We start from the raw sequence: 26,184 nt of genomic DNA, 5'->3' as shown, positions 1-26,184 counted from the left end.
ACAAAGTGCTCCACAAAACAAAAGACCATTTACATAGGGAAATGATACCTCTAATGTAAATTAGAATTGATTACCAAACTAAATCCAAATCCCTTATTCATATCAAACTCTCCCCTTATAATTAATCTCCATCTTTTTATGTTTAAGCATGGGCTTCCAATCATGACTTATTCTTTTTCCTTCTATGTCCAGTCATCCAGTTTGGTTTTGTCACATTGTTCGTGGCGTCCTTCCCCCTGGCACCGCTTTTTGCTCTGCTCAACAACATCATCGAAATACGACTCGATGCCAAGAAATTTGTGGCTGAGTTGCGAAGACCAGTGGCAGCAAGAGCCAAAGATATTGGTGGGTTCTGTTCATCATACCGTAGCTCTTATGAAAACAATGCATTAAGTACTCAATCGTAAAGGGATACAGCAACATCTAGGTGACATGTTGCTGTAAATATATTCTACACAACCAACAAACTGCAAGGAAATATTTCCATGCAGCGTAGAATCAAGAAATCGGTATATCTGTACGATCCAGCAGTTGATACATATTGCTCTTTCAACAGGTATATGGTACAACTTACTGAGAGGGGTAGCAAATGTGGCCGTCATCATAAATGTAAGTGAAACTTGACTGTATCAATTAATTTTGCATTTACTGTACAGTATAAGACTGATTTAGCTCTGCTCTCCATTACACTATTTTTTGAAATGCTAATAAGGACTTTCAGAGACTGTGAATGAATAGAAAACAAGACTAAGTGACACCTGGCCATTCTCCCGCAAGAATACAAATAGCTCTGTCTGCTGCTGCAACACATATTGTGGATAATTCTGACGTAGACCTTTTTAAAAATGACATTGTATAGTCACATGTGTTAAGCCCATAAACACCACGGACCAATCTCCTTGGGGAAAACTTTGAACAGTACTAAACGTGCTGACTTTAATGCCTTTATAACTTAGCGGTTGCTTCTAGACGTTGCTCTACACACAAGCAACCAAAAATCCCAATGTCAGGCTGAACTAAAAACCACATCAGCCTTCAGCAGTAGATTGGACAAAATAGTCCAAACCCAACTAGATTTATCAAAACAACTCACAAATCGGCGTTGGTAATTTATCTTTGAATTTGATCTCTTTTAATCTTTCCTCTGTCCTGGGTTTCTCGTGGTTTCGTTATTTCGGATGCTTTATGCCAAAAGGAAACCTTAGAATATATTGACGACGTTTTACATGTGGCTTTCTGTTTCCCAAAGCAAAGACCTTACAAGCCCATAACTAAAATCTCTGAACCCCTTGGCTATTGGTCTGACAACATAAAGCCCCTGGGGGCAACAGCCAACATTTGAATGGTTTTGATGTAGCAAACAACAATTGAGATGACATCAGTGTTTCACATGTAACGTTTTACACTCAGTTCCCAGATTGCGTTTGATTAACCCTTTCACACAGATTGTTTTCATGCATTTAACCAGAACCCACTCAAACGTGATTGGTTAATGCTTCTTGGAGTACGAACAAACTATAAACATTCCCAATACCAACATGTAGTGCCATTCCACATTAATATGCAGATTACTGTTCATAGAGATTAAGAGCACTATAACTCCAAGCTAGCCAACATTGATCTATTACAGGCTGCTAACTTGAAAAAAACCTGAAAAAAGTCCCGCTAGCAACACTAATAATCTGTAAAGTTAGTGTTGGTGATTTAAGCAAACTGCAATGGTAACAGATTTAGCAAAAGCTGATGATGTACATAAAATATGTGACATTGCGCAATAAAGAACTGGCACAACATAAACTTTCAGCTGCAGTTCAACTTTCTATTGAGGAAGAAACACAAGATGCAAAGCGACTCTTTCTGTACAATATTTGGATGCAGATTTGTCAGTCCAGCCCGGGCTTCGATGTAAATGGACTATACTGTATATAGTGCTTTCTCCAGTCTTTACGACCCATCAAAGCACATTACATATTACAGGTCATTCCCCCGTTCACACCCATTCATACAGAGCAGTTCACCTTGCTCTAGGGATCTAACATTCATACAACTTTGGCCATCGGGAGCAACTCAGGGTTCAGTATCTTGCCCAAGGATACATCGACATGTTGACTGCGCAGGCTGGGATCAAACCCCAATCCTTCTGGTTGAATGACGACCGCCCTCCCTCGCAGCCACAGTCACCCCTGATGTAGTTGTTCAGGTTAAAAGGTGGGCATAATGTTGTCTCCTCCGATGTCGGGTAGGCCAGTCCAGCTCCAAAAGTACACCAAAAAAAAGGGTCTCCCACAGGTGCAAACAGAACTCCTAAAGTGTGACGTCAGTTCTGACCCTGCCTCCCACCACCGCCCTTAACCACACCCCAGTCTAACCGCCATCAGAAAGATAAACTAATACAGGCGTATCATTACACAACTTTTCAAAGAGTAAACCAGACTTTTTTAATTTAAGGTAGCAATGTCAAAACTGTTATCTCAGAAATTAAAGTATGTGTAGCGGAGACACTGAACTGTATTAAGGGTAGACCACTTGCATGAGTGATGAAACATCTTCTACTACAGTCCAATGGATTGTTTCATTTCAGCTTGACACTGCGTGTTGATACATTCTGTACCATCTTTTCATATTCTAACCCCCATGTACTGTATGTCCATAACCTCTGAACCCCCTCCCCTTCCTCCACCTCCCAAACCACAACTCCCAGGCATTTGTCATCTCCTTCACATCAGACTTCATCCCCCGGATGGTGTACCAGTACATGTACAGCCCCGATGGCTCCATGCATGGATTTGTCAACCATACGCTGTCCTACTTTAATGTCAGCCATTTCCAGGAAGGCAAAGAACCCATGGATCCTCTGCACCTCGGCTACCACATTGAGATGTGCAGGTGGGAAATCCAACTCAGTTCACAATGGTCAATGTCCAATCAATGGGCATTGATACAACACTCTCGTTTGGAATGTGTTACTTGATATAATTAATCAAATGATACCAAGGTTGAGACATTGATTGTCTTTAGAAGTTCTGTTGAGCTCAGGGTCACGCTTAGGTGCATAATATTTATAGTAAAAATGTTTCTTGTATTGAACACCAAATTGAAAATGTTTTTGTGTCTCTGAAGGTATAAGGACTACAGAGAACCGCCTTGGTCAGTCACACCATACGAGATCTCAAAGGAATTCTGGACAGTGCTGGCGGTGCGTCTGGCATTTGTCATTATTTTCCAGGTAAGTAAACAAAAAAGTTTCATAATAAAGAGTAACTTTACAGCAGCCTTATCAGTGGTGTGTATACCTTAGTGGTGTCCTGCTATAATAAATACCAAACCTCTGACGGCCCAAAATAAGCTTGTAATAATAATACAATCACCTCTCTTAGTTTTTTAACTTTGTGTTTATAGTATTTTATCCCACCTTTGTTTTAATTTAATATTTATCGAGATTTCGTTTATACATTCAACAAGTAATGCACATTAACTCGCAAATTTGTTTAGCCGTGAGCAGAAAAATGCAAATAAAAATAAAAAAGAATCAATAACACAAATAAACAAAAGTCGTCCATTATCAGAAGCTTCATATAGCTCAAATAATTATATCATTATTTTGTACTGTGCCATAAATCATGTATTTCTTCCATTAATAATAATTATTATTATTAATAATAATAATAATAATAATAATAATAATAATAATATCTTTATTCATATAGGCGCCTTTAAATGCTCTCAACGCCCACCATACATGATATACAAAATACAAACAAAAACAAAACACCAGCAGAAAAACAAGACAATATAATCAATGAGAGCAGAGGATGTGTCATGTGATCAGGGGAGATATGCCAGTGTGAAGAGATTCATTTTGAGACGTGATTTGAAAATGGAGACAGAGTCAGTTTTCTGGATGTCCGGTGGGAGGGACCCCCTTTCCACTTAACCACCATGGGGTCCAGAGCCTTCAGCCGCTCTGCACCCTGCCTCTGGACCCCATGGTGGTTAAGTGGAAAAGGGGTGCAGTGAGGTGGATGGAAGCAGAAGACCTCAGAGTGTGGTTGGGGGTGTTGATGTGCAGGAGGTTGGAGAGGTTCATAGGAGTGAGGGTCTTAAAACCATTTACAGTGCTCAGCGTAAATGAGTACACCTCCTTCGAAAATTAACATTTTAAACAATATCTCAATGAACAAAAAAACAATTTCCAAAATGTTGACAAGACTAAGTTTTATATAACATCTGTTTGACTTATAACATGAAAGTAAGGTTAATAATATAACTTAGATTACACATTTTTCAGTTTTACTCAAATAAGGGCGATGCAAAAATGAGTACAACCCACTGAAAGTCTCTGGAGCAAAGCTACATTTTAGACTACAAATGTCTAATTTAACAATAATCCACCACAGGTGAGTCTAATTATTCCTTACACAGGTGTCCAGCAGACAGCTGACTATAAAAGGGTGTTACTTAAAGAAAACCCCTTCCCATTTCATGTTGTTAGCAATGGCACCACATGGAAGAGAAATGTCACAAGACCTGAGAAAGAAAACTATTTATTTACACCGCAAAGGTAAAGGCTACAGGAAGATCAGCAAAGCTGTACTTATCAGTCAGAATACTGTAGCAAAAGTGGTACATAAACTTTAAAAAAATGGAACTGCAACCATCTCACAGAGATGTCCACGGAAGTTAACACCTCGACAGGAGCGTCTTCTGATGAGAAGGGTGGAAGAAAATTGGGATGCAAGTTCACTGCAGTTATCTAAGGAAGTAGACAGTCAAACTGGGGTGACTATTTCCTGTGACACAATACGGCGCACACAGGAATGGCATGCATGGGTGCCGTCCACGAAGGAAGCCTCTCCTAAAGCCCAGGCAGAAAAAAGCCCGCCCAGAGTTTGCCAGGGCCTATGCAGACAAAGATGAACTACTGGGACTCTATACCTGGAGTGATGAGACCAAGATAAATGTTTTTGGAACTGATGGTTTCAAAACTGCATGGCGTCGCACAGGTGAGGATTACAAAGAAACATGCATGGTGCCTACAGTGAAACATGGGGTGGCAGTGTCCTTATGTGGGGTTGCATGAGTGCTGCTTGTGTCGGAGAGCTGCGTTTCATTGATGACATCATGAATTCACAGATGTACTGCTCTATACTGAAAGAGAAGATGCTACCATCACTCCGTGCCCTTAATCGTCATGCACTTTTCCAACATGACAAAGATCCTAAACACACATCTAAGGCCACTATTTCTGAAGAAGAACAGGGTGAAAGTGATTCAGTGGCCGAGTATGTCTCCTGATCTGAACCCAATTGAACACCTATGGGGAATTCTGAAGAGACAAGTTGAGAGCATCACTCTCCATCCAGCATCCGGTCTCTAAAAGAGGTCATTGTTGAAGAATGGAAAAAGATTGATGTAGCAAAATGTTTCCAACTTGTTCATTCCATGCCTAGAAGACTTGGTGATTAAAAATCATGGAGGCAAAATAAAGAACTAGATGTAGTCATTTTTGTTGCGGGGTGTACTCATTTGTGCATCGCCCTTATTTCAGTAAAACTGAAAAATGTGTAATCTAAGATATATTATTAACCTTACTTTCATGTTATAAGTTAAACAGATGTTATATTGAACTTGGTCTTGTCAACATTTTGGAAATTGTTTTTGTGTTCATTGAGATATTGTTAAAAATTGTACTTTTCAAAGGGGTGTACTCATTTACGCTGAGCACTGTACTAGCAAACAAATATTCTTTCTCTCTAAGTTGATAACAAATGACATATTTGATATTATCTACACAACTGTAAGAGGACTATCTTATAGAAACGACCTGCCTGTTACAATATGTTGAAGCTGGATACAATAAACAATGGGTTGCATTAATCGTGACTCAGGGCGGGAAGGTGGGATGACCAAGAATTCCTTTAAGTTGTTACAGAAAACACAGAAAAGAATCCTTCTCTTCCATGTATGTCTTCCAGAACGTTGTGATGCTGATGAGCGACATTGTGGACTGGCTGATTCCAGACATCCCAAAAGACATCAGCCTGCAGATCCACAAAGAGAAGATTCTACTGGTAGAGCTCTTCATGAGGGAAGAACACAGCAAGAGCCGTAACCTGGAGAGCAGGTTGTCCGCGGGGGGGAAGGCCAACAGCAGCAACAGCAACAACAACAACTACAGCACCACGGTGCACCCTCGCTCCGGGCCGCACCACAGCACTGAAAGCCTCTGATGCTGGAGACATTGATCCTTAGCTCTTCATTAGCAGAGCATGGCTAGGAGGAATTGCTAATAGCCTGCTAGCTCAGGCCGACCTAACTGTGTGTTTTGTCCTTGTTCGGTACATTCCAACAACTGGGAGAGCAGTTGGGTGATGAGATTTGAAAGTGATAGGGGCTGGGGGTTAATATTTGGCTCTCAATTTGTTTGTGCATTTAGATTTGTAAAAGAAAATCAGATTTTTAAAATTATCCATACACTTAAACACAGTTTGGAGAATATGTTTGAGAATAATGTGTGCTCAGATTTGCAAAGTATACACACATCTATGAATATGCATAAACTTCAACAACAAAATGCAAATGGCTTTTTTGAAATGAAGTCCAATTATTATTATTAGGTATTTACCAAGAGTAAAGCCCAGCTACTAGTTTGCAATAGTGCCAATAAAAGAAATGCAGACTGATGTTGTCTATCGCTGAACTTGGGATTGTATTAAAAAAAGAAGACATTTGACATGTGTATTCATCTGAGCAAGAGGAAACTGTTAAATATGGAAAGGTAAAGCTGATTGAAAATATAACAGGTCTGAAGCATTAGTGCTACTCATACTCATCGTGTGTCTGATGAAGGTACTGCAGATTTTCACCTGCTTATCCCAGATGTTAAATATGCCTAAATGACTCAAAATCAGCATGTCACATGTTAAAGACAGGCAAAGTGTACTTTAGACATCAGTTATTTCACTCTTTGAAATTAAAATGTCAATGTTCCACATATCAATAAAAGGTTAGAGGTTGTAGAAACATTCACACCTTTGAGCACACATACAGAAAGGTTTCATAACTCTACATACACTCATTAGTTTATTATTTTGCTCCTCATTAGGCTCCACACATACCCACTGCAAATGTTATAAAAACATGTTGGCGGTGTCACAGCAGGGATACAGAAATATGATTGAAACATGGCTCATTATTGCGTTTTAATTTCTAGTTTTGTAATACATTGCATTACCATGGTGTAAATGCCTGCTTTGTATAAGTTTTCTATTCTTAATGTGTTTTATGTTTTGCCTTCCAATGTAGCATTGCAATTTTTTAGCTTACATTGAAGAATAAAATACTTCAGAAATCTTTATAACTATTTTGATTGCTTTAATGTTGCTTGGACATCATCTTGGACTGTGAGTGAAGCGATGGTGATGTCTTCGGTAATAAAATGTGGAGAAGAGGAACGAAATGTGAGTTTCCATGTAAAGTCTGAATAAATATTGTATTTCTATAATATTTTTATAGAGTAAAGTATGATTCCCTGCTTCAATGATTTATGTGGGCCCAACACAAATAGACACCTGGAACCATTAAAGTCCACACTGGGGAGAAATCGTTTAGTTGCACTATTGGTGGTAAAATATTCAGCAAGAATGAAAACCCTATAGCTGTCTTGTTTGAGCAGAGACATTTTCCCACAGGGGGGGCTAACTGCACACATGCAAATTTATACAGGAGAGAAACCATTTGGCTGCTCAATCTGTAGGAAAAGGTACATGTAAAAGCATTTCTTGGAGTGAGAATCAAAGACCCAACCAATAACCACAGAAAAAACAATGTAGGGAAGGTAATTACAAAACCCTGTTGCTGAAAAACATAAAAAGTATCAAAAATCAGACTGATTTCATTTCACGTTAGGGATTATATATTTAAAAAGAGAAAGAAGGAAAGGGTGGTAAGGGATTAACTAATAATTGCACACCATTGTTTGTTGGTGCCGGTAATATGAAATAGATAAACTACTGCTGTAGCAGCAATGTTGTTTTTTCTGTCACTTTAAAGATGAACACATCAGGGGTGTTACTGGAACCTGCTGATGCATGTTTATGTGTTTGTCCAACTCATGCTGCTTCTTATCAGTTCACTCTGCAGTGTAGTTCCATACATCCGAGCTATTGACCAAAGAATTATAATTATACACAAGTATAATTCTAAGTTATTTTAAATTTGTTTAAAATACACTGCCCGGTCAAAAAGAAAAAGGTCACAAGTCTGTGGGGGCAGTGCTATGATCTGGGGTTGCTGCAGTTGGTCTGGTCTAGGTTCAGCAACGTGCCCAAAGAATGAGGTCAGCTGACTACCTGAATATACTGACTGACCAGGTTATTCCATCAATGGATTTTTTCTCCCTGATGGCACGGGCATGTTCCAAGATACCAAGGCCAGGATCCATCGGGCTCAAATTGTGAAGGAGTGGTTCAGGGAGCATGAGACATCATTTTCACACATGGATTGGCCCCCACAGAGTCTAGACCTGAACCCGATTGAGAATCTTTGGGATGTGCTGGAGAAGACTTTGCGCAGTGGTCTGAATCTCTCGTCATCAATGCAAGATCTTGGCGACAAATTAATGCAAGACAGAAATAAATGTTGTGACGTTGCAGAAGCTTGTGGAAACGATGCCACAGAGAATGTGTGCCGTAATCAAAGCTAAAGGCGGTCCAACGAATATTAGAGTGTGACCTTTTTTTTGGGTGGGCAGTGTATTTGAAACTATAATAATGCATCATATTTAATGTACAATCTGACATACTTACATGTTTTAATTTTGCTTTTAAGTGTCAAATGATAACAAGTTACTTAACGTGTAAAAGTCTAATTAGAGAATATCAATCATAATTCAATAAAACAAATGTGTTGCAGTCCAATACAAAATAGTTCAATAAAATCCCCCTCAACTAACCACAACATAAAATATTACATTAGTTTAATGATTATACTAATCAAATTAAATCATATATAAAAGTCCCAGGGCCCATACTGCAGTTTTGCATTCAGTAACCTATGGCTTATGTGTATACACTATATACATTTCATGATCCTTGTTTTGTTTCTGTTTTTTTTTTTTTATTTTGAGATGTTTCCCCTCTTGTGTCATGTTTAGTTTCACTTCCTGTCTGCGTTTCCCTCCTGTGTCCAATTGTGTCATTGTGTTCACCTGTTGCCCCTGTGTTTCTTCTCCCCTCTCCAGCTGTGCCTTGTCTTGTGATTACCCTTGTGTATTTAATCTTAGTTCCCCTTTTGTCACTTGTCCGGTCGTCGTCTTTCTCAAGAGTCTGTTCCTTGTGGCGTGTCCTGGTCTTCCCTCCCTTGTCCTCCCTGGTCCTTCGGTTCGTCATAATTTTCTTTGCTACTTTTCTGTTTTTGGTACCTTGCCTTTTTGTGTTTGTTAACAGCTTTTATTTAATAAAGCTCGCTTTTAGTTCGAACCCCCATACCTGCCTCCCTTTGTTCACTCTGCGCTTGGGTCCTGTCACCCAACCCTGACATTACACCTATTACCTAAAGCTTGAAAAGACATACCAACACTGGGTTGGGGTTTGTTTGTTAAATCATTTCAAAATCCACTGGATAATATTATCCACCACTTTAAGTCCCATTTTTTCAAAGCAGCAATTTCACTTGTAACAGTTTTGTGTGGTATAAGTAATGTTACAGGGTACAAGGATCTAGTTTTGTTAAGCAAAACTAGACTCCTTATTTCCGTTCCGTTCTTAACCTCTGGTTGCTCTTTAACTCTTTAAATCTGCATCAGTGGTGCAGTGTGGGTTTAAAGACCACAGAACAATGCATTCAAATGCAACATTTTATTTTTAAAATTATAAGATGTAATTTGCATTTTTACATATAGATTAAAGACACACCAAAATTAAATTATTTCATTGCAACTAATATGCTCTTATTTAGTAACATAGAACATATTGCCAAAGCACAAACGTATAATGGGATTTAAAAGATGAATTTATCATTTTAATTTTAATTCATAAAATCAGGACAACTGTCAAATCATTATTTGTTTTAAAGGTTAAAAAAATATAAAATAAATAACCTGTTCAAGCCAAACAACTGTGAACTCCTATAATACTTACAGTGTGAATCCAAATCAAAGAAACAAGTTGTTTATTACGTCTAGATTTTTCTCCATAGCATGTGCCATTACATGAACATCATACATGAAAAAAGACGGGACGGTTTTCAAGATTTTTGGTACATTTTCAACATTTCTAACTCAACAATAAAAAAAAACATGATTGGTATTTGTTTCAGTTACAGAATCTGTGTCAGTAACTCAGTTCAAAGGTTATAAATGACAGTATGTCAGTGTTGGCTTAAACATGTATCTGCACAACTCAGAGCACTTAGTTTAATTGTGTTAAACACAATAATAATCAGTTATCAATCATGGTTAATGACAAGGTTAAACACTTGTATTTTGGGGGAGATAAAACAAATTCATGTCTGTTGTAATAAAGAACTGCATGACAAACCGAGAAATCAGAGGGTTTTAACTTGAATACAACATGATTATTGCTGAGCTATCATACTGCGAACACTATCTGTTCCTGCAGTGGTGACCCTGTCCACTATTTTACACCTCTGTGCAACTTTAAAAAACTGCTGCATGGTTTGTAAAACTGCCTTTGTTGTGTCCAGTGGTCTTCAGTCAGAGAATACATGTTTCTTGTGCTGATTCCTCTGCTTTCTTTGCCTTTTCACTGCCCTGCAATTCATGGTAAACATCTGCACTGGATTTATGGAAGGAGGTTTGGGTCAAATGTGGTAATTAAGTTAAGGTTTCCAGAATGTGTTGCTTGGTTACTCTCCCATATGTAACACATTATTAGGGAATCATGCAAAGCGAAAGCTGCATTCTTACAGACACTGCAGTTGTGTTCCTATGGTCACCATATAAACTAATCCTATCTGGCTGGTTTCACTGCAAGGCTTATTGCCCAACCTCGAGGTGAGCAGAGACAAAATTGCCCATCATATGAATCATATTGTTTCTCTGTTCAGTAATGTATTCTGTGCAATATATTTACCGGTAAAAAAAAATACATACTCAAAGTACTGTGGGTTAATTCATTAAGGCCCATCTCAGGCAAATGCTGCACTGCATCACCAAACACTTGAGGACACTTTTAAAAGCAGAGTGATGAACCTGTAGGAGCTACAAGTAGCTGGTGTTCGACTGAAAAATGTGAAGCTTTATATAAAACCAATTAAAGTTAAGGACGGGCGGGACTAACCCTAAAATAACTATTCTCTGTACAACTTTGGCATACATATGCAGTATAGGCACATCATCAATAATGATTGTCATGAACAGTAACCAGCGGACAGACACGCATTCTACTAATACAAATATATATATGCATTAACAAGTTCTTTCTTTTAAAGAATATTTAAATACATTTAGGTTGCTCCTATCTCAACCTCCTAATCTATCTTTGGCGTATGACATTACATTTTTGTGTTGCAGTTGTACAGTTTCATCCGCTGCTGCTGCTGCTGCTGCTGCTCTCAGCCACACACTTGTGCTTTTTCACACGGAACTGCCTAGTGAAGCTTTTCCCACAAACACCGCAGCTGAAAGACTTCTTCCCTGTGTGGAGTGTCATGTGTTGCGTCAGATTTCCCTTTTGTTTGAAACTTTTATCACAAATGGAGCAGCTGAACGGTTTCTCTCCCGTGTGGATCCTCATGTGTTTCAACAGGGTCTGACTCAGAGAGAAACTGGTGTCGCACACCGAGCAGCTGTAAGGTTTCTCTCCGGTGTGAATTCTCATGTGTCGGTCCAGAACTCCGCTACGGATGAAGCTTTTAGAGCAGTGAGGGCAGCTGTATGGTTTCTCTCCTGTGTGGGTTCTCATGTGCGAGCTCAGACCTGTGCTCTGATTGAATCTTCTCCCGCAAACCGAGCAGCTGAAGGGTTTCTCTCCGGTGTGAATCCTCAAATGTCTTACAGCATCGGATTTGAAGCCAAATTCTTTCTTACAAACTGAACATCCAAAGGCTTTTTCCCCTGAGGGACTTATCTTATTTGTGATAAAACAAGCATCCTGTGAGGGTTTTGGAACACAAACAGAGCAAACGAATGGAGGACTTTTTTGCAACGCACAGCCCTTGGATTCAAATGTTTTACCACATTTAGAGCAGCTCAAACACTTCCCACCACTGTTACCTTCTTTCTTACCCTGAGGAACGCTTATGTTCTTGACCTTTTTTAGATTTGGCTGAGGTTGCACTGGCTCCTCCCAGTCTTCATCACTGTTATCAGTCTCAGGCTCACTAGAGTCTGAAGTCCTGTCGTCCACAGTTGGTGGACTGAGGGACACACCTGCCTGGGTCTGCGTAACTGTCACAGTCTCAGCTTGTTCATCTGCAATGTTTTCATCATGAGCTGGCTGTGAAGAACCGTCTGGATCTGAGCTTCTGGTTGGTTCTGATCCTCCGCAGTCCTCTCCATCCCTCTCTTTTTCCGTTTGAGGGGCTGAGCTGCTGTTCTCTTCTTGTGTCTGATGAAGCTGTGGCTGAGCTTTCTCTTCATTATCTTCGATCTTCACAGCAACAAGTTGCTCCTGTTCCTCTTTAATGTGGGGGGACTGATGGGCATCTCCAGATAACACTGAAACAAGAAACAAGTTAGGGCAGTCATTAAAAACAGGAATTGTAATGGTGCTGCCTTACATTCATGGTAAATGTTATAGTTTTTAACTAAAGCGCCTTGTTAATGCTAATGTTAATGCTAATGTTAATGTGCGAAGAGGCGGTCACTGATGAGAAAAGATCACCAACGAAGAAGAATCCTGCTTATTGTTCAGCTGTGTACTAAGTAAACCAACAACTTTACACACAATATTGATTAAAGGTCCCCTATTATGCTTTTCCGGTTATAACCCATCCTTTCGTGTGTTATGTAGCTGTTTCTGCATGTAAACGGTCTGCAAAGTCCCACAACTTCAAAGTACACCCTGTAGCGAGTTAAACTTTAAAACAGAAAAGACGTGTCTATGCTGCCCTCAAATGCCTGGTTGTAGATTTTTCTGTTTCCATTTTTTTCTTCCGGGGGGCTTTTGACGTCACTAAATCTGGAGACCAATCAGCAAGTTGGCCCGCCCATAGCCATAGACCAATAGGCACACCCTCTGCCAACCGACCATTTGCTGTTGGACGGCTGAAATGTCAAGGAGGTACTGTGCCCTGAAATGTGAGGGGAAAAGTCATCTGTTTGCCTTACCGAAGGCAGAACTACGAAAAAGTCAGAGGTTGGAATGTATTTTTAACATTGTTCCTTCAACGGTTCAAAGTACTGTACTGTGTGCCCGGCATTTCACGGACGACAGCTTCAAAAACCTTGCACAGGTTGATGCCAATATGCAAAGCATGCAGTACGGAAGGACGAGGCTGTTACATCTGAAATGAAAGAGCGATACAAAATAAAAACGTTCCACTGTGAAACTGCCTGCTCCAGTCTACTTTGGGACGGTGGATCAGGTCCATCACGTTGGTCTGTGTCATTTTCAGGATCGGACTCCGGTTCAAACATATATGGCTGTACCGCCGTCATTGTAACACATAAACTGATGCTCAGCTGTGACAGGGAGGCTGGGAAAGCACTCTGTAAAACAGGGGCGGAGCCTCTCTGGTTGTTGACCAATCGGAACGTAGTGGGCGAGCTGACCAGGAGCTCCGAAAGGGCGTTAGGACAGAGAGTGAATATACTGTATGAGAAAACTAATGTGCTTTTGGAACATTGAACAATGTAAATCTATTCTAGTACACCTCAACAATGGAATTATGATCAGTAAAAACGGCCACAATATGGGACCTTTAAGGCATTTTTTATTTATTAAGAAATGATTGTCTAACTTCTGCTAACATAAATAGTCCTTCCAACTCTGTAGCAACGGCTGGACTGCCACGACAACAAGGTACAGTAACTGAAAATGACGGAAGCACTGATCAAGGTTTTCTATAACTGTCCAAGTCTGTCCACATTTCATTTTCTGTTAACGTCTTCTTTTGGCCACCACTGACAATACACTGACCAGACTTCTTTCAGCAGATTGATATGACTGCACATATTCCTTTTATTACAGCATCCTTAGCAACAGCCTGTTTCCCTTTAGCAGCGGACTGGTATTCAAAAATAATAACGCTTTTTAGTAATTCTGTAAAGTTGTGTTATAGTCAGAATTAAAATGTGAATGATATTTGCAGAATATGTGTAATGTGGTTCTGGAAGCAACATGAATGTGTAAAGTAAAAAGGATATTACACCTGCACTTAAGTTGAGTTATTCTGATTTCACTATTTCAGTAAGTACAATATGTGGTATTATTTTTGAAGCAATGATGCCTGAAAACATACAGAAATATGTAATTTTGACAAAGATACAGGCTTAAACCAACTAACTATAGCAGAACATTCTCCACGCTAACATGTGTGACTTCCTGTCTTTGTTCTCAGCCGTCTTCAGGACCCACTCCTGAGAACGGAAACACAATGATTTGTCAAGTAAAAGATTATTTCAAAGACAGAAAAATTATCTATTTTGAGAACAGATAAAGTTTCATTTTTTAAAGCTGCCTCCTGAGGCGATATGAGGAATCCTCCCACACAGAGTGGCTGTCCCTGAACCGCCAAGAGCAACAAAAAATAACGAACAATTTGACAAAACACTGCTGCTAGTTTTGTGTGTGTGTGTGTATGTGTGTGTGTGTGTGTGTGTGTGTGTGTGTGTGTGTGTGTGTGTGTGTGTGTGTGTGTGTGGTGGGGTGTGGTATGTGTGTACTTGGATCAAATCTGCAGAGTTGTTACATTGAATTACTATGCTATTTGTTACCGCTTGCTTCTGGAGGTGCTCTGGTCATACCGATGTACTCTGGTATGTTTTAGGCAGTTGCCTTATAAGACCTGTATAACCTGTTCCAGGCCGCTCCCTCCTCTGAAACAAGCAAACATCAACAGTATGACAGCTCATCATGTTTTCACTCTAACCCCCTTGAAACTGAAGCTTGATCAATGACCAATCATCAGATAGTACGTTAAAGTGAAGGTCACATTTAATATTAAGCTTCTGGTGCGATGCAAAACACTATTAATGGAACTAAGCAGTGTTTTTTAGAAAAAGGTGTTTAATAGGTAGTTATAACAGACACAATGAATTAGGAACAGACAGCAGAAATGTTTGCAGTAATATTTCAAAGTCTACAGATTCCAAATTATCAAAACAAATTTAAATTTGATTAAATTATGTTGTACGGATATGAAATTGGATATCTTCCTTCATTATGTTCCAAAGCCTGATCACCCCTCATTTAAGAACTGCAATTCTATTGACTACTGTATGTGTGAGTGTGAGTATGTGTGTGTGTGTGTGTGTGTGTGTGTGTGTGTGTGTGTGTGTGTGTGTGTGTGTGTGTGTGTGTGTGTGTGTGTGTGTGTGTGTGTATGTGTGTGTGTGTGTGAGAGACCTGCTGATTCCAATGTAACAGAGGAAGAAGTACTCAGATCTTGTACTTGAGTAAAGTAGAAGTACCAGAGTGTAGTGATACTCTGTCACAGTAAAAGTATTCTAAATGTTCCTCCAGTAAAAGTAGAAAGTACTCTCATCTAAATGTACTTAAAGTAGCGACAGTAAAAGTAGTCATTGTTTGATTGGTCCATTTCAGAATAATATCTCTGATATGTTTTATAATGATTGATCATTAAAGTGTTCTCAGAGCTGGTAAAGGTGCAGCTAGTTTGAATGGCTTTGTATACTGCAGGGTAGCTGCTGAGTTTACTCCAGATGAACTACAGTCTGATTTAAGGGCTGATTATATTTACCATCATTAATCCACATCTGTAACTAAAGGGATTAAATAAATGTAGTGGAGTAAAAGTACACCATTTACCTCTGAACTGAAGTGGAGTAGAAGTACGAAGTAACATAAATCTGAAATACTAAGGTATCTCAAAATTGTCCTCAATTACAGCACTTGAATAAATGTACTTAGTTACTTTACACCACTGGAAAGTAGTTTGCTCAGTAGGCATTAGGCCTACAAAGTCCACGAGCACTGCATTATGCTCATGTAGAAATGTACAGCTGATAGAAGCTAGAAATATATTTAATCTGTAAATAACAGGCTGTGTTATTTACACTGTGCCTGAAACCATTACATTCGACCCAATGGCAGTAGTTTACCAAAGTGTAGTTTCTGACCTGCTCTGTGTAAACGGAGTTCGGGCTTCAGAACAGCGTCAAGAAGTTTCCGATGGCGTTCGTTCTCTTCTTTAGAACGACTGAGTTGTTCTTCATACTCCGCCACGGTTCTCTCAAACAGCCCGAATATCTCTAAAGCAGCCTCAGTGAGACGCTCACTCACCACCACTCTCAACATGTCTACTTTAGACATTTTTCAACATACACCGCTTACAACAGGGCATGTCAGGGAAGCAACTCCTACACTGTCACTAGATAGCTCTCTACCTACGCAGATATGACCACTTCCGTGTTCTGCCAGCAGCAGCAGACCCTTTCGGTCACAATCTTTCAAAATAAATCCAAAACGCTGTGTTTTTAAAGCTAGAGTTGTTGATTTATAGAAGCTTATTTCCTCAAATCAAGTAAGAAAAACATGCAATACTAATCGATATTAATAAGATAGTCAAAATAATGAAATATTTAGCAATGTAAATGAGATAAAAGTCATAATACTGAGCTAGAAAGTCAAGAGAATGACATTAAATCATAATAATGTGGTACAGTAGTACGTTTTAATAATCATAATCCCTTTATTAGTCCCACAGAGGGGAAATTTAAATTTGCCACAGCAGCAACAGAGCCAAAGACAGCTTTACAAAAGAAAATATGCATTAAACAAAAATCAAGATAAAGAAAAACACACCATTTACAAAATACACATCCTGAAGGAGATATAGCAGCCAGGTAATATTTCAGTTATTAATAATGGCATATTTCTGTTTATATATTGCACATAAATTGTTAATGCACAGCTATTGCAGTTTTTTTTTTTTGTATGTATGGTGTCTACCAGGGGCCATGCTGGTTGTAAAGTCTGACCGCTGTAGGAAGGATGAGATGGTTGGTCATAATAATAATTAAAGATATTAAATAATATAATATCTTTCAGGATATTTGTTTTCCTCTCAGTTATTGAAACATTGCAAACACACACTTAAACAGTAATATTGTTAACAATGAGTTCAAGGTGTTGACTTGGTCTCCAAATTCCCCCGATCTGAATCCACCGGGCATCTGTGGGATGTGCTGGCTGGGTAAACAAGTCCAATCCATGGAGGCCCCACCTCGCAATTTACAGGTCTTAAAGGACCTGCTGCTAACGTCTTGGTGCCAGACACCACAGCACATCTTCAGAGGTTTAGTGGAGTCCATGCCTTGACGGGTCAGGGCTGTTTTGGCCGCAAAAGGGGGACCTACACAATATACACAGGAATACAAATAATACAAGTCAAATAAAAAATAAAACAAGTGTTATGCCTAACTTAAATCACTTAAAACATTTCTGCTTTTCTAATGATAAAGTCTAGGTTTCATATCCTATGTTACATTTTTTAAGGAGCCTTAGACTCGAGATTTTCTTTGCTTTTGATGTTGTTCAAATAACAAAGTAAGCTCTGAATCTTTGAACGTGTTTATTTCCCTGGTCTGTAGAAGCATGTTGTGAGCAACGTTCACCGCCAGGGGGCGCTGTTTACTGTGAGATGTGCTCCACACGGTCCGGAGACAGCAGCTGACACTGACAATGACCTGACTCACTAGAAAGGGCACAAAGCTGGTTGAGTTCGGTCAATGCAGTCACTCAATACAACAGAAAAAAGTATTATTTATATGCTTTACGGCAGTTGCTGCTGCTACAGCTGGGATGACTAGTATAAAAGGCCTGATTAGATCTATCTGACCAAAGGTTATGTATATTTGTTGTGATATTAACAGAATCTGGGTTTCTATTTTTAATATAAGACAACAGAGGGTATACTTTTGATTCTTAGAAAGTCTTTCCATACTACTCTGAGCTGCAGTGAATGAATATAAGTGTAAAAGCGTCTGAGTTGTTACATATCCTGTCAGGAATTAAAGAAACCTGTAGTTATAATGATCTTTTGCTCATTTGACACTTTGTAAACTCAGTTATTTTGTCCATGCCGGGATTCTGTAGGATAAAGACATTAAACATTCTACAAAACAAGACAGTAAGCTACATTATCAATATTGTTTTGACAATTATGTAGAGAGAGAGAGAGAGAGAGAGAGAGAGAGAGAGAGAGAGAGAGAGAGAGAGAGAGAGAGAGAGAGAGAGAGAGAGAGAGAGAGCTTTATTTATAGAACAGATGGGTTCCAAGTCTAAGGGGAATATGGTGGATCTTGTCAGCAAGTGCCCCTCCTCTACACTCAGTGTCTGCAGACTGGCTAGATATGACAATACATCCATGCTGGTTTGAAAGGGCCTTGGGAGCAAATATAAAATAATTAAAGAACATAAAGCAGCATGTACCTTTATTATATTTAAAGAATAAGTCATTTATAACGTCGACATAAAAATGTGATAATATACACTAATCTACTATTTGTACAATTACATAGCAGTGGAGGCGGCACATTACTCTAGACTTCTGCAATCAAAAAAATGTCCAAAAATGTGCACATTTCGTGAAAACAATATAAATGTAACAATTTAAAAAATGTACGTGTTTTTTTTTATTTTTATCAATCCATATTTGTTGGCAGTGAGGCTTTCAAAAATAATACTTTGAAAGTATGCTCCGACATGTAAAGGCAAGACCCAGAAGTAGCACCATCATTTATACAACCACAATAGCAATTATTACATACTCTGTATTCTTGTCTTTGTCAGCTTCCTGGTTGTTAGGATGCCCTGCAAAAGGTTGTGCCACAGTCCAGCAAGCTGTGCGCCCTGTGTTACATTTCTATGTAAAGTAAGCCTGCTTACTGCTCTGCTGATAGTGGTCATACCGATGTGTGTGTGGTCATATGATGGGAACACCACACCCTTTAGTGTGAAAGCTGTCATAGCCAGACTGGAAACTCTGGGTTGATGTGCAGGGCTGACACCTGCACCCGTAGATTGGCAGCGATTGTCAAGGTTGCTGAAACAAGATAACTTTTTATTGTAAATATTCTTCTCTTATTGTAAACATTCTTCTCTCTTTTTGCACTATTTTATTTATCTTATTTGCACCATGTATGTTGAGTTGTTGGAGGAGCATGGGATATAAGATTTTCATTGCCAACACATACGTTGTATATGCTGTGCATATGACCAATACAACTTTGAAACCTTGAAACCCTGAATAACAGAAATATATCTTGGGTTTATTGAAATTGCTTCGTATCACAGGGCTCTGGTAAAGTACAGTATATTTAAGAGTTGTTGTTTTTCTGTTTTCTGTGTAACCAGCTCCCATTTTGTGTTCGGGAGGCAGACACCTTCTCCACTTTTAAGAGCAGGCTTAAGACTTTTATTTTTGATAAAGCTTACAGTGAGGTCTGGCTCAGGCTTGCTTTGAACCATGCCCCTAGTTATGCTTCTAGACTGAGAGAGACATTCACCTTTCACTTCTCTCGCTCTTTACATGCATGCACTCATGTCCCATAAATGCATGTCACTGTGTGTGCTACGTGTTGTGTCTCCCCTCTGGCATCTTGCCCGTATCAAAGGAAATGTCTGGATCATGAGTCGTGGCTGCTCCTGTTTTCGTGTTCCTGCCTGACCCCTCTGTAATCATTTTTGGGCGGCATCTAGAAGACTTCTTACATCCTCCTGTACTTTCATGTTATCAATTTATATATATTTTTTAATCCACACACACAACACTTACTTTAACCTTTCTGTCCCGGGAGAGGGATCCTCTACCGTCGCTCTCCCCAAGTTTTATTCAATTGTTCCTGTTATTGTGCGGTTTCTTTGGGAGTAATTCCTTGTGTGCTGCAAGGATCTAAGGAGCTTAAAGACACATGATGTACATATTGTAGAGTCCCTTGAGACAAATGTGTAATTTGTGATATTGAGATGAATAAATAAAACTTGATTGAATGAAAAATGCAGGAAACGTGGGTTAGGAACCAGACAGGAAAGCTCAACAGTGAGCTGAAATTAAGCTCTGTAAAGCCTCAGATTCAGCTGGTAATTTGTGTAACACAAACTAAATGTTATTATTCTCCTATGGGTTAAATATTAACATGTATTACGAAATATATAAGGTCTAAACTCTTTAAACTATTCTACAAATTCTGCTGATCTACATGGGACAACAGGGAGCTCTAACATTGGTAGAATTATAAAGCCATCTGAGCTGTTTGACTGTCCCACAGCTGACATACTGTTGTGTGTGTGCGTACAGTTCTTAGGAACACACATCTGTAGCCTGGCACAGGATGAAATTCTTCTCTTGAAGAATTCTTAATTGGTTTTGCCAAATTAAGCTGTTTCTGACCTATGTCCGTTTTCAATCTGACTGAAATAAATGTCCTTCTGGAAGTAAAAGCTTTTTGTCTGTACGTACTGCTCCTTTAAACAATAAAAAGTGACTTGGCAGAAGATTGTGAACAGTGTTCTGTGATCCTGCAGCCTCTCTAATGGCTGACCAGCCAACAGAAGCAGTAAATTTCACTAATGACTTTCCAATGGTCTTTAATTCTCCATTTAGGAGGAGAGGAAATGTCAGGGCCGATGGAAAGGTTAATGTGACTTTCACCCACTAATAAACATGCCTTGATCAAAGAACAATGCAATTAAAAGCTTCCTTTTATTCACTGGACACACGCACTCTCACACATATGCATATCCACACACACATAAGCACGCACACAGATATCACAACCATTCTCAATTAGATTTTCAATTTTGAACTAAATGGATAAAGTTAATAAAACGGTCTTTGGGAAACAAATCTGTGAGCGAGAGGGTGATGAATGTGCAAACAGGAACTCATTCTGATTGGATCCAAAATGTAATATGTTTAATTACAGCAATCTAAGTACATCAGATTAAAGAGCTGATGTTAAAAATTGTCCAGAAAATGGAATAATCACAACAAAACACATGCAGACTGATGAAGGGCCTGATGATGTCTCTGCAGCTCTCTCACCCAAAGATGATAAATTTAAACTGTACTTTTTATTACCTCGAAGACAAAACCTGGAGACAGACTACATTGTCTTGGACAAACCCAACAGAAAGAAATTGATTGGGGTGTAAAATATTAGGTGGCACATCAGTTAAATGTTCCTTCTGTTTCATTATAAAAATATCTCCCAATCTATACGTGTGCGTCTGTTATTTCACAGATCTTTATAGTAGTTGCAGATGTATATTTGCATTTTCAACCTTTGTAGCATCCCAGCTGCAGTGTAAGAAATGAAAGCCCAAATTGCAGGCGCAAAGACAGAATGTTGACCTGGTACCAGAACCAGAAGGAAAATAACGCAGAAACAATGTCAACACTGGAGCAACCTGGACCTTTTTTGATGTCGTTTATGCATTCTGGCTTCCTTTACATGCAATGAACATCTCTATCACTGAAAAATAAACACATGTAAGGTAAAATCACACACACACGTTTCATTTGAAGATTCCATATGAGTTTTGATGTAAGCATTATTACACTCTGTCGACACACAGTTAGTTCATAGACCTGTGTTATTCTGAGAGGCTGTTAGGTGACGACTATCACACATAAACACAAATTATGTTTCTTTCCTTCAAATCGGCTTACATTTAAAATATGTTTCTGGCCTACACATTCTTTTACTATACATCCATGGCCTACACATTGAGAATAATAATGCTGATTTCCCCTGGGAGGGCCAAAAACCTGGATGGGCGTTCTTGGTCACCCAGGGCCCTTTGACGCCAGGACCTTACACTGGTTTACAGGAGGATTCCAGAGCCTGTGACCTCCTTGAGCTCTACAGCTACCCGGAGCTTTCTGCTCTCTCCAACAGCCACCAGCCAAACAACACTCCCTGCTCCCCTCTAATAAATTAATATTTCTCTCACCTCTTGATACTGTGTCCTTTTCCAGGTCGCCAACATTACATCTGACAGCAAACACACGTTGACAATGCATTAGGTCATGCCACTGTTTTGTATTTCAGCTTCCCTGACTACTCCTGTCTGTTTGATATGCTTTGATACGCGTCAATTGACATGACAAATTGACAAAGCAACATGCTGCAGTGTGGTTCCAATTCATGTTCATGACTTCCACAAACCCCCATGGCAAGTGCCAGATGAGCAGAGACATAGTAACAGTTTCAGATAAAGTTTCAGCTTGGGCCCAGAAGGACCTTTATATCTACACACAAAAAAAAAACACGCCAAGTGCTTCGAGAGACTGGTCCTGGCTCACCTTAAGTCCAGCCTACCCCCCGCACTAGACCCCTATCAGTTTGCCTATTGTTGAGATGGAGGATGCCATATCCACAGTTCTTAACCTTGCCCTCATTCACTTGGACCATAACGACTCCTACATAAGGATACTATTTGTAGCTCTGCAATCAACACAGTCATCCACTCTTTATATTAAATTTAAGGACTTCTGCATCAGCACCTCGCTCTGCAACTGGCCACTGGACGTCCTTATAATTTATACAGTACATTCAATCTGTATATGTATTGTAACATAGTAATCCTGCTTGTAATCCCCAATTTGTTTGTTTGAATGATTCAGCAATCTGATTTCTGACTGTAAGGAAATACAGTTTAACAAAAATGTGTACTCATGTATGTACAAATGTATAATCCGTTACTCCCCAAGCCTGTATACATAATACACGAGTCGGGGATAAATAAAGGGACTGTTTCTATCACTTCAGAAGCTTTACTCTGCTTTAGAATTCATGGTAGAGGTTGTTGGTGCAGATTGAGATGAGAGGAAGGAGAGCATCGTTACTGCTGACCACAGACTGAGGCAAGATGCTGAGCTGTTCCACGTCAACTGAGGCGTGCCATCGAGTAACCACAATACAGTGGCACACACACACACACACACACACACACACACACACACACACACACACACACACACACACACACACACACACACACACACACACACACACACACACACACACACACTGAAACTCAGAACAAATGCAGAACACCAGCAGAGGGACTGTTGGAGCAGCTGGAAGCCTGCTGACCCAGAGAAAGAAGACAGGACAACAGAGAGTCAGTGGAGAGCTGGAGTGTGTGTTACCGTCTGTCATCGTCCATTTTTCCAGCCGGCATCACACAGAGACTCGTGTTCCAGGGCGGGTTCAGAGCTGGTGCCCAATTGGGAACCAGTTTCTTGTGTTTCAACTGCCACAGTGTCGACTCTGGGCTCCAAAAATAGTTTTTGCCAGGTTGGCCACTGATAACTGCATACACAAGTGGCTGTGGCTGGATTAACATGAGCAACTACAGTTCATGGCGAGAGTACAATGTTCTGAGCTTGTAAAATTGTTCATGTTGGGTGTAAGTAACTCCAGTTTCTTAGAGCTCAACCTAGGACCAGTCTGAGGAAAACAATCTCTCGCCTGGGAGCCTTTTCCAATCATTTTTAGGCCTGTAACCAAGGTTTACTTCTTGACTAATTTTAACTTTGTCCAACTGAGACATTAAAGAAATATTAGGTAATTCCTCATTCATGCAGGCCTAAAGAAACAAATTTTTATCTCACTATGAAACCCGTAGGAGCTGTCCAAAAGGCCCCCCTAAACTTTAGGTAATTTTCTGAGGGGGCAATATGGCATGAAGAGAATATAGATCCCATCTGGTCTGGGTATCAGGAGGACCCAAAGGCCATGGCTGGTTAGTTGAATAGGCCAGTACATGCTACCTGGATGAACTGGACATGGACCTGTAGATCTCAGATATGAGTCGCTATTACAAATCTGTCACTGAAAGTTTGATTTAATGTAAAATATCCTTGCTTTGTTGCCAGCTCTAGCGACAATCATCCACTGTATCTCACAAATGGCAATGAACAGCAATTCATCCATCAATTTATGGAAAGTATATTAAGGGCTGGGAAAAAAATGGGTGGTTTGATTTAGATTACATACAAAGTGTTTGATATAGTCATGCACAAACAGGACCACATGCATGAGTGGAGAGGTGGCAGAGCAAAGAGACTGCCACACATCTGGCGTCCAGGAACAGTTCAGGGGGTTGGGTGCCTTTCTCAAGGATACCATCCTAGACAGGGCCCAGGAGATGAACTGGCACATCTCCAGCTACCAGTCTACACTCTGTATTTTGGCCCGATCAGGACTTGAACCCTGCTGTTCCCCTAATATAGGACAAAAACATCCATTAATGTATCCAGCTGTTGTTTTCCACTCCTTATCTGGGTTCTGTTAATGGTGGAAGCAAACCAAGCGAGGTTTTACTTCAAGTTCCTCTTACTCTATTTCTGAAGCCACTCTACAAAAGAACCTCATCTTTGTCTCTTGTGTTTGGGATTGCATAACCAATAAAATTGCATCTCTAGCGTGGATCTGTTTGCTTCCTCAGACCATGGTCTTAAACAAATTCGGGATGAGTCATAACCTCCAAGGCTGATGTTTAAGTTCTGGCTGCAATTCTGGTTTATTGCACCCTCTGAATTGAGTCTCAGGTGGGTTTTGAATTTCGGGTTTTGTATACAAGTGAGGGTAAACTGAAACGTGAGATGGAAAGGCATTTGGATGCTGCAACAGCAGTCATGCAAGTGTTATAATGGACTGTTTTGGTGAAGTGGGCGATGAGCCAGAGGGAATAGCTCTGGATTTACCAGTCTGTTGCAAACCTTACCTATGGTCATGAACTCTGGGTAGTGACCAAAAGAAAGTGATCCTGTACCCAGGCGACTGAAGTTGGATTCATCCATGGGGTGGGCTTAGTGATAGGGTGAGAAGCTCAGACATCGGAGTAAAGACGCTGTTCGTTTGGAGCTAAAAGGGACAGCAAAGGCATTTGGGCCATCTGATCAGCTTGCTTCAGGGTAGTTCTTGTGGTGTATTTTACCAGCACACTCAACTGGTGAGGGGCAACATGGTAGACAATAAAAAAATAGGGAACCCTAAAAAAGGGTTATAAAGAGCCAGAAACGTTGATGGGGGAAGGGAAGCTGGAATACTGTACTCTAGGATGGATAGGTGTTTGTTATCCTTTCCTTTCGAACATTACCCATTACTCATTCATCAGCATAGGTAAGTGCTGGAATTTAAAATTACCTGTTAACCTCTACAAGGTGTGAGGCATCAATCAGCCTATCAATTTCACACGCCTTTTCAGAATCTCACCCTAGTCCCTATATCTCTCTATAAGAGAATCTCTGCCTTGAGTTCTGGCCAAAGAGTCCAAATACAGAATCGAGAATGTGTTTATTTTCCGGCTGAAAAGATACACAATGATCAAATTGTTCATTATTTTTCCATTTAAAACCCCAAACATTTAGAAGTGTTTTTTTAATTGCAATTCCCAAACATTCCCAATCATTGCACGATCCTCAAAGTTCCTCTCAAAGTTCGCCTTCTCTTTAGGATTTTAATCTCAAAACTGTTCATAGCTGAGGTTATGAATGTGATGGTGAAGAAAAAAATACTGAAACAACAACAAGAAATTAAAATATCTTATTTGAAAAATCTTCATAAACTGACCCTCCCCAGCCGACCGTGTGTGTGTGTGTGTGTGTGTGTGTGTAATAGTAAATTGCTTACTTCATTAAGGCAGGCCTCCTCTCCTCACTCATTTAATTACTAGAGAAAAGGTTAGTGCCACAATGCAATTTACCAAATGTGATTTCTTAGCAGCTATTAACTGTGTGGGTGTGTGTGAGTGGGTGTGTGTGACAGAAAGGGGGGAGGGGATGGCGGATCTTTTGCTGCTCTGTGTAAGCATTTGTGTGTGTGTCTGTGTGTGTGTGTGTGTGTGTGTTTCAATTCCCCCAATTGCTATTAAGTTCACAGTCCGCCATACAGAGTTGCAGAGGGTTATTTTCAAAATTATTTTGGGGATTTTCACAAATACCCTTCCCTTCCCTTCCCTTCCCTTCCCTTGGCAGAAATTAATCTGTTCGGAACATTTCAGTCATGAATAAAGAAAGCCAAAA

The 26,184-nt window shown here is 39.8% G+C and overlaps 2 protein-coding genes across 3 annotated transcripts in view; one reads left to right on the top strand and one right to left on the bottom strand.

The window, feature by feature from the left end:
- Positions 1–7,521, top strand: part of LOC134883585 (anoctamin-1-like) — a 36,058-nt gene extending 28,537 nt beyond the window's left edge. The window contains exons 20-24 of the mRNA XM_063912022.1: positions 193–345; positions 557–609; positions 2,702–2,886; positions 3,121–3,226; positions 5,976–7,521. Coding sequence (XP_063768092.1) covers positions 193–345; positions 557–609; positions 2,702–2,886; positions 3,121–3,226; positions 5,976–6,230 — 752 coding nt within the window. The 3' untranslated portion in view covers positions 6,231–7,521. The remainder of the gene's footprint in view (positions 1–192; positions 346–556; positions 610–2,701; positions 2,887–3,120; positions 3,227–5,975) is intronic.
- Positions 7,522–9,998: 2,477 nt separating this feature from the next.
- Positions 9,999–16,520, bottom strand: LOC134883814 (zinc finger protein OZF-like). Of its 2 annotated transcripts, XM_063912255.1 has the most exons (3): positions 16,265–16,502; positions 14,900–15,001; positions 9,999–12,679 (listed from the first exon to the last, which is right to left on the bottom strand). In XM_063912255.1, exons 2-3 carry the CDS (start codon positions 14,925–14,927, stop codon positions 11,544–11,546), a joined length of 1,164 nt encoding a protein of 387 aa, XP_063768325.1. In that variant the 5' UTR covers positions 14,928–15,001; positions 16,265–16,502; the 3' UTR covers positions 9,999–11,543. The 2 variants fall into 2 exon arrangements, with proteins under 2 accessions (XP_063768325.1, XP_063768316.1); XM_063912246.1 differs by lacking the exon at positions 14,900–15,001 and having other exon boundaries at positions 16,265–16,520.
- Between the last annotated feature and the right edge of the window lie 9,664 nt (positions 16,521–26,184).

Source organism: Eleginops maclovinus, chromosome 2, assembly GCF_036324505.1.
Source record: "Eleginops maclovinus isolate JMC-PN-2008 ecotype Puerto Natales chromosome 2, JC_Emac_rtc_rv5, whole genome shotgun sequence".
Taxonomy (NCBI): domain Eukaryota; kingdom Metazoa; phylum Chordata; class Actinopteri; order Perciformes; family Eleginopidae; genus Eleginops; species Eleginops maclovinus.
This window is presented reverse-complemented; position numbering and strand designations above follow the sequence as displayed.